Source organism: Nannospalax galili, unplaced genomic scaffold (assembly GCF_000622305.1).
Source record: "Nannospalax galili isolate Female #2095 unplaced genomic scaffold, S.galili_v1.0 scaffold682, whole genome shotgun sequence".
NCBI classification, from domain to species: Eukaryota; Metazoa; Chordata; class Mammalia; order Rodentia; family Spalacidae; genus Nannospalax; species Nannospalax galili.
Window position 1 is genome coordinate 414,262 of NW_008348076.1, and position 9,774 is coordinate 424,035.

At 39.2% G+C, this 9,774-nt stretch overlaps 1 protein-coding gene across 3 annotated transcripts in view; it reads left to right on the top strand.

Annotated features, from left to right (window-relative positions):
- Nucleotides 1-9,774, top strand: part of Kiaa1841 (KIAA1841 ortholog) — a 75,801-nt gene that overhangs the window by 36,699 nt on the left and 29,328 nt on the right. For all 3 annotated transcript variants that reach the window (XM_008844479.3, XM_008844480.3, XM_017800966.2), the window contains 2 exons: nucleotides 2,011-2,134; nucleotides 5,704-5,856. In XM_008844479.3, coding sequence (XP_008842701.1) covers nucleotides 2,011-2,134; nucleotides 5,704-5,856 — 277 coding nt within the window. The remainder of the gene's footprint in view (nucleotides 1-2,010; nucleotides 2,135-5,703; nucleotides 5,857-9,774) is intronic.

Genomic DNA, 9,774 nt, shown 5'->3' on the forward strand with positions numbered 1-9,774 from the left:
ATAAGACTGCTTGCCTAGCAAGCACAAAGCCCTGGGTTTGACCCTCAGCACTGCAAAAAATCAGGCATAGTGGCACACACTTGTAATTTCAGCACTCGGGATGTGGGAGTAGAAGGATCACAAAAATTTAAAGTCATTCTAGGCTACATAGTATTCAAGACCAGTCTAGAATACCTGAGACACTGGGAGGTGGGGAGACACATATTTTTTAACTCACTTCTGGGTGGTTCTTTTTCTGTATTAAAAATGTATGACTTGGGGGCTGGAGAGATGGCTCAGCGATTAAGAGCACTGACTGCTCTTGTAGAGGACCCAGGTTTGATTCCCAGCACCCATATGGCAGCTAGCAACCATCCATAACTACAGTTCCAGGGAATCCAGTGCCTTCTGACTTCCATAGGCATTGCACAACACAGGTACTCTTACACACATGCAGGGAATACGTATACTCATATACATAAAATAAAAGTAATAAAATACTTTTTAAAAATGTATAACTGGGCTGGGGAAATGGTAGAACCCCAGCACCCACATAAAAAGTGGGTGTGGCAGCACATACTTGTAGCCCAGGAGCTGGAAGGATGTAGAGACAAGAGGATTCCTGAACCTTGCTGGCCAGTCAGTCTGACTGAAACAGTTGAGCCCCAGGTTCAGTGAAAGGCCCTGTTTCAAAAAATAAGACAGAAAGTGATAAAGGAAGACACAGATGTTGACCTCTGACCTCCACACACATGGGCAGTACACCTACACTTGCATGTACACACATGTCTACCACGCATACAAAATAATTTTTAATGTATAATCTGTGTACATGTACACCTGCACACACACACAACCACATACACACACACACACACAACACACAAATCTATAACCATAGCCAAGCGTGGTTTACCCGTTTCGAAGAACTTGAGAAGTGAAGGCAGAAGGCCGTCGTCAGCTGTATAGTAGGTTTGAGTTTAAGGTCAGCTTAGGCTTAAAAAAAAAAAAAGAAAAAAAATATTAAAGACAAAAACCTGTAAACATTTTAAAAGTTAAAACAAATATTGGGCAACAGTTAATTTGACTTTAGTATTAATAGCATAGCCAACTTTAAAAATATTTCACCTTTCTCTTAGTAAAATAGGTAATCAGGCAATCTTCACTATTACACAGGATCTCTTTGTTGTTGTTGTTGAAACTTGATTTGCCTTTTGAAAATTATTTCAGTCCTGGGACTGGAGAGATGGCTCAACAGTTAAGAGCACTGACTACTCTTGCAGAGGACCTAGGTTCGATTCCCAGAACCTACATGGCAGCTAACAACTATCTATAACTCCAGTCCCAGGGGATTCCAACACCCTCTTCTGACCTCCAAGGGCATTGCAGGGCACAGGTACACTTAAATACATTCAGGCAATATACTTATACACATAAAATAAAAATAATAAATATTTTTTAGAAACTCCTTAAAGCCAGGTATGGTGGCTCAATGTCTATAATCCCAACCCCAGGAGGGACTAATTTAGCAGGGTCACTGCAGGTCCAAGGCAAAAATGGGCTACAGAGTGAGATCCTACCTTAATTTTAAAAATTGCTTTAAATAACTTTTAAAATAGATGCACCTATGTGATTTGTAATGGCATAATTACACTTTATTATTTGCTGTACTAAGCACAAAAATAGCACAAATTTTAAAAGGCTAAAATAGAGCCTTAGAAAGAAGCTGGGAAGGGTAGCCCACTGCCGTAATTCCAGCATTCTGCAAGCTCAGCCAGGAGGATCTCGATTTTGCGGCCCCAATGATCTATTATGCATCAAGTTCCAGGCCAGCCTGGATTATATAGTGATACCCTGTCTCAACACTAAATAATTAAAATTAAGAAGCACTCCTTTTATATATGGTTATAACAAGTATGGTTTTAGGCCTTTGCTATATTTTAAAATGTGTGTGATGAAAACCTGGTTGTATGCTATAATACTATATTGATCACTTGTAAAATAGCATAACAATTGAGACTTTTTCCCCAGAGATAAAACCTGGGATGTGCATGAGTATTTGAATAGTCTTTTTGAAGAACTAAAATCTTGGAGAGATGTATATTGGCGCTTGTGGGGAACGATCAACTGGTTGACTTGTTCAAGATGTTTTCAGGTGAGAAAGAGTAAGTCTCTTCTTAGATTTTTCTGCTTACTTAGTATTTGGGGATATGTTTGGCAACATCCAACTACTGTTTTAAAGAAACTGGTGGCAGGGACTGGAGAGCTGGCTCAGCAGTTAAGAGCACTGACTTACAGCAGACCCAGGTTCGGTTCCCAAAGCCCACATGGCCACTGACAACCATCTGTAAACTCCAATCCCAGGGGAATATGATGCCCTCTTCTGGCCTCCTTGGGCATTGCATGCACAGGTGCACTTAAATTCAGGCAAACACTGGTATGAGGCAAGAGCAGTGGTGCTGTTCAGCAGTGTTCACATGGGTCCTCATTTCTTCTCATGTTTTTCTTCTTCCCCTTTTTTGTTTAGAACTGAAGTAATCAATTCTTGTTGGACTTTTAGAAAAACAATAGGCTCTGTGTCACCTAATCCTTTTTTTAGTATAAAAAATATAGGGGCTGGAGAGATGACTCAGTGGTTAAGAACACTGGGTTCGAATCCCAGCACCCACATGGCAGGTAACAACTGTCTGTAACTCCAGTCCCAGGGGATCTGACAACTTCTTCTGACCTTCACGGGCATTGCACAACATGGGTGCGCTTACCTACATGCAAGCAATACACGCATACACATAAAATTAAAAAAATATAATAAAGTATTTTTTTAAATGTATTTAAAAAAATATATAGAATCTTTATTGCTTTTAGTTGTTTCCAGCCAAACTGTTTCCCCATTGGCCCATAGATTTCCTTAGAGGGTCATAGAATCACCTCTATACCTTGTGTTGTTCTGGTTTTTCCAGATGTGTCTCACTATAGTCTAGTCTAGTCTAGTCTAGTCTAGTCTAGTCTGGCCTCAAAACTCCTGGTTGTGTTGCTTCAGCCTCCCTAGAGCTGAGACTGCAAGTGCGTAACACCATACCTGGCTTTCTTTGTGATAATTGTGTTCACAAAAGTATTTTGTTCGTTCCTCCCTACCCCCACCCTGTGCTGGGGATCCAGAGTTGGTCCTTGAGCTGTACCACTGAGCTGTATTTCCAGTTTTGTTCATTTTTTAAAAAATGTTTGTGAATTTCATACAATATATTCTGGTCATCCTTAGATCCCCTTCCCTATCTGAACCCCAACTTACCCTCCCCCCAATGAAACCTATAAAAAAATGCAAAAGCACAAGGAAATTTGTACTTTAAGGAACCTGTAACAACCTTTTACAGTCAGTCATTCCCAGTTAATCTTATGTAATCTAGAATTTTCTGCTTAACATTTCTTATGAATGCCTCCCTTTAGACACTTTTCTCTCTCGGAAAAAGAAGAGTGTATCAGGGTGGACTGTCGGACTGTATGTAAGTCCTACACTGGGTTCTCTGTTCCAAAATTTTATAACAGCGTTTTTATTTTGGGTTTTTTTTTTGTTTTTGTTTTTTGTTTGAGACAGGGTCTCCCTGTAGCCTCAGCTGAACTGCAACTTGCTATGTAGACCAGGCTGACCTCAAAACTCACAGACATCCACCTGCCTCTGCCTTCCAAGTGCTGGAATTAAAGGCGTGTGCCACTATGCCTGGCTTTATAATGGCATATTTATTGAAATATGTTTTTTAAAAGATTTTTTTTAAATTTTATATGTATGAGTGCATTGCCTGCATGTATAAGTTCACTCGTGCTGTGTAATGACCACAGAGGTCAGAAGAGGGCGTTGGATCCCCCGGAACTGGAGTTAGCTGCATGTGGGTGCTGAGAGCCTAACCCGATTCCTCTGCCAGAGCAGCCAGTTCTCTTAACTGCTGAGCCATCCCTCCAGCTCCTGAAATCTATCTTATACAGAGTACAGTTCTTCATTTTGTGACTACCACTGCCATCAAAACATAGACTGCTTTCATCATCGCTCCCCTGTGCTCTTTTCCCATTTAATGGTTGACAGTTACTATCTACTCCTTTCTGTCCTGTATATAGTTTTCCTTTTCCAGAATGTCTTATAAATACAGTCATACAGTGTTTACATGGGGACTCTGTCACTTAGCAAAATGAATTTGAAATTTATCCATGTTGTTGCATACATCCGTTTGTTCCTTTTTATTGCTAAGCCGTCCTCTATCGTATGAATGCACTCTACGTTCAATCATCCACCAGCCGAATGACATTTCTACTAGTGCTAGTTTGGGGCCATTATGAGGAAAGCTGCTACAAATATTTCCATACTAGTTTTCATATAAACGTTAAGTTTTGCTTCTTTTGAGTAATTTCCTAGAATTAGAATTGCTGAGTGGTGCAAGCTGAGTTTACCATTTATCATGCCTAAAGTTTTCCAAATTTCCTGAATCCTTTTTTGTTTCTTTCAGCTGTGTATGAGAGTTGAAAGTGCTCCAAATAGCATTGATAACTGATATTGTCAAGTCTGTTTTTGTTGTGGTAGTTAGTCTAATTGTTAATTTTTATTTTGCCTTTGAATTTTTTTAATAAACTTAAAAAAATTTCTCTTTATTATTTTTATTTTATGTGTATGCGTGGATTGCCTACAGGTACGTAAGTGCACCCATGTTGTGCAATGCCCGCAGCAGTCAGAAAAGGCTGTCGGATCCCCTGGGACTGGAGTTACGGACAGTTGTTAGCTGCCATGTAGGTGCTGGGATTTGAACAACCAGTGTTCTTAACCCCTGAGCCATCTCTCCAGCCTCTTGCCTTTGAATTTTTATACATTTATATGTGTGTTTGAAACCTATTTTATAATTACTTCTTGGTAAGTTATTTTCTTCTAATGACTGAAAGGCCACAGTTTTCATTACTACAGCAATGAAAATATTTATTGTAAAGCATGTCAGGGAATAACCAAGTGAGCTGAAATATTTTTCTGACTTTCACTGGAATGTCCTAAATGACTGGCCAGTTATAAAATTAGGTGTATACTGAGATCAGTTTTACTTAAGTGAATTTTTAGTAAAGCAGTTTTGGTTTTGCTTTTTAGTACCTTCTTTGAGGTATAAGTGTATGCTATCATTGCTTTTTGGGTTTTTGGTTTTTTTGTTTGTTTGTTTGTTTGTTTTTTCCTTTTTGAGACAGGGTCTCCCTGGAGCCCCAGCTGGCCTGGAACTCACAAAGATCTGCCTGCCTCTGCCTCCCAAGTGCTGGGATTAAAGGCGTGAGCCACCACACCTGGCCTTTTTGGTATTTTTGAGACAGAGTTTCCCTGTAGGCCCAGCTGTTCTGGAACTCACTATGTAGAACAGGCTAACCTTGAACTCACAGAGCTCCATCTGTCTCTGCCTTCAAGTGCTGGGATTAAAGGCATGTAGCACCATGCCTGGCCTAATTCATTTCTTTTTGATGAATTCACAGAAATGAGACAATTTACCACTATCCCATTTTAGTATAATTCCAGCTTCCTAGAAAGAGCCATGAGCTCATTTGCTTTCACTCGCTGATCTTGATTGAAACCCCTGGAAAGAGCTAATCTACTTTTCTTTGTATTTCATACAGTGAAGTATACAGTATGTGGTCTTCAGAAAGGTATTTTTGTGACACATAACTTCACAACGGGGATAATTGTTTATTTTACATATTTCTTTTATCCAGGCTTTTCTCTGTATAGAATTCTCACATTGTCAGTACCACTCAGAAACAGTAGTTTATCCTACCACATTAAGTTCAGTGAGCACCGTGGGCACTGGAATTTATCCCTGCTGTAACCAGAAGGTTCTGAGATTTGATCCCACTCAACTCACAAAAGTAAGTTTGTTGTTTGGGTTTTTCATTTATTTGGTTGGTTTTTTAAAATATTTTTATTCTCTGAAAGTTTCATACATTTATATAATGTACAGTGTATAGTATCATCCACTGCTACCTCCTTCCAACTCCTCATAATACCCTCCACCCCATCCCCCTCTCAACTTCATATCTCTTTTTATTGTTAGTACTCCTTACTTTACTCTTTTTCCCCTGAGACAGGGTTTCATACATCCCAGGCTGATCTCAAATTTGCTATGTAGCCAAGGATGACCTTAAATGTCTGATCTTGCCTCCACATCCTGAGTGCTGGGATTACAGGCCTGTGTTACTACTCTTGGTTTATACAGTACTAGGGATTGAACCCAGTACTAGACAAGCACTCTACCAACTGAGCTTCATCCCTAGCCCCAAAAGATTATTTTGTTTGGTTTTTGCAGTGCTGCAAATTGAACTTATGGCCTCACACATGCCAGGCAAACACTCTACCACTGAACTATGTTCTCCCTCCCTATATGAGTCTTTAATTTTCCTTTTTCATATAACAACATATTTAAGGACTTTTTTGTATTATTTTAACTACTGTGTAATAGTCTGAACTGTGCATGTATCACAATTTATTTACTTATTCCCCTAGTGAAAAACATGGTTTCCAAATTGGTGCTGTTAAAATGAACATCCCTACATATAAATCTTTGTGCAATATGTGAATACAGCTATAGATTGCTTGATAACTAGCAAAATCTTTTTATGTGTATGAGTGTTATGCCTGCATGTATATAAGTGCACCTGTGTCATGCAGTGCCTGTGGAAGACAGAGGAGGGTATCAGATCTCCTGGACCTGGAGTTACGGATGGTTGTTAGCCACCATGTGGGTGCTGAGATTCGAACCTGGGTCTTCTGTAAGAACAGCCAGTGCTCTTAACTGCCATCTCTCCAGCATGATAATTAACAAGTTTAACTGTTTTGAATGTTGAAATTTTAAATTTCCTGAGTAGATAAAAGTGATTTAAAGCTCTCATCATCATCATCCATACAAAAATATTTATAAAGCACCAAAAGTGAGCCACACAGATGTGATCTGGCTGTGACCTGTCACACCATTGATGCCAGTGTTGATTCAGCTGATCTGACTTGCTAGATCTCCTTCCTCAATACTCCATGTGTGTCCCACTCGAAGCTACAAGCTTAGTGGAAGAGGTCTACCTTTCCCAAGGTGGGCATTTCTCCAGTCAGGGGTATACAAGTAGTTACACTCCCCTGCTTGAACTTCCAAACAAGCTCCCAGGCGAACCACACGCTGTGAGGATATGGTTTGAGAAATGTATACCTAGGAATAAATCTGACAAACTGTGTATACACTCAATGGAAAGTATAATTGGGAGAAAAAAAATTAAAAAGTGGGTAGTTCTACCATACTCATAAATTAGAGGACTCAGTGTTGTAAAGATGTAAATGCTTCCCAAAGTGACCAATATAGATAAATGTACTATAAATTGATATGAAAAGACTATAAGAGTTTTGCACAAGGAAACATTCAGTAACCCTGTAAACATGAAGAAGTCAGCCTCATTTGTGACTCAGGCAGTACACATTGAAACACGGTGAATAACAAATACACACCAGAATGACCAAAAGTAACATAATCTCCTGGTACTCACCAGAATGACTAAAATTCCGATATCTGACCAGCTGTTAGCAAGAATATGGCATAGGGGAAATTTCATATACTATGTAAAGTAGTAGAAATTGGAGTCCATCAGCAGTCAGGAAACATGTAAAAGAATGTTCATAGCAGTATTATTTGTAACAGCCCCAAGTGGGAAACAGACCATCAACTGTAAAAGAGATGAGTAAATGAAATAATAGTCATACGATGGAATACTGTACATTAAAGCAAATGCCACAGTTATACATAGCTACATGATTCAATTGTAAAAGCATGTTAAAGAAAATCGAGGCAAAACATAACTATAGCATTTAGGTTGCCCATTAGCAGCAAAAGAATCAAGAAAAGCAAGAAGTAACTATCAGAATTGGGCTAGGTGATAGAGGTTATCTTTTGAGAGGAGGGAAACAAAAGGGGGTGGGAAGGGTTACTGGATTCTTCCGTTTCTTTTTTTTTATTACATTTTTTTGGTGGCGGGGCACATACCACAGGATATGTGTGGAAGTCTGAGGACAACTTACAAGAATTGTTTCTCTCCTTCCATCCATCATGTGAGTCCCAAGGATTGACTCAGCTCATCAGGCTTGTTAGTAAGTGCCTTTACCACTGAGCCATCTCACTGGTCCAAGGGTTCTGTTCTCAATGTGAATGGTATTCCTATGGGTATTCTTAGGTATATGTTAAGATGCACATTTATGTTCCAATTTATTTGTTGCATTTTTTCTCAAGAAAAGAAGTTTTAGGGGCTTGAGAGTTGACTTAGTAGTTAAGAGCACTGGCTGCTCTTGCCAAAGACCCAGGTTCAGGTCCCAGTATCCACATGGTGGCTAATAATCATCGATAACTCCAGTTCCAGGTAATCCAATTGCCCTCTCTGGACTCTGTGAGCATTACACACATGGGTGCACTTGCATACATACAGGCAAAACATTTGTACACATAAAAATAAAAATAAGTAAGCCCAAAAAATATGACGATTTGACTAAGAAAAGAATAAATATAACAATCTGTAAAAGATTGTTTTTAGAGCCAGACTGGTGACACACACTTTTTTTAAAATAAATAATTTGAGAATTTCATACATGTATATAAGGTGTTTTGATCAAATCCATGCCCACTCCCTCCCCTCCAACTCCTCCCATATCTCCCCATCACTTTTTTTTTGATAACTTCATGTATTCTTCCTTCTTCTTTGATTTATTTATTTTCTTTTTTATGGGGCTTTGGGCTGCTCTAACATTTCCGCCTGTGAAGAGGTAACCCTAAAATCTTTTAAGGATTAGATAAAAGCTCCCAAATACTTTCAATATTTTTGGCCTTTGTAACAGAGTATGTTGCTAAGAGGCCCAAGGACATTGTGAGTTTTAGCCAAGAAACTGGGTACTTATCTTTGGGGTATTTTTACCCTAACTGCCTAGCCAGTTCCTACCTCCTATTCCTATCACACCATCCTCTGAAGAGGTTACCCAAATTTCCAATAGGGAATTGGGACGCAGACCGCTCTGGCTTTTTCCATGCTGAACAGGGATACAGGGTGAGGCTATTGGAGTACCCCTTCAGTGGGTCTATCTAAAAGACTCCCGAATTGCATAACTCTTATCTCTAGGGGAAAAATAAAGTCCATGACTGGTGAATAAGAGATGTGAAGGAGAAGTAAAGGCAAGAGTAATTAGCATTACAAGTTCTAGACAGGGAACTAGAAAAAAGTCAGAACAGGGCAATTTTCAAATGTTCATATGAGAGTCTATTGGAATTTCTTGACAAGGACTTCCAAAAGCATCCCTCTATTGGGTTCCTCCTCATTTTTCTTTTGTCTTCCAAGGCTGGACTCTAGAGTGATGGATTCAGGATTTGCTTTCAGGTATTTTGATAGCTGTTGGAGTGGTTAGAATCAGTGTCAGTTCCCTCTCAAAGGCATCTAGATAGGGGGAGAAAACAAATTTATCCATCATTTTAGAACAATAGCCGGTTGTCTCCCTTAGCTACAGGTGGGTACAACAGTATTGGAGGCCAAGATTTGAAGTCTTACATCTGAGCAGCACTTTCTGATTAGGAACAAAATCATTAATGAGAAATAATTGTCTAAATAACTTTTTTATATAGACTTAAGCCTAATGTCTGGGGAGCATAATCCCTTGAACTCTAAAGAAATAGACTGATGACTTTACTCTTTGGTTATACATTCCTTTTGGGTGTTTAAGACCATACAGTTGGCCCAAATGAATCAATTTATTTTTACACTTAAGGTTGA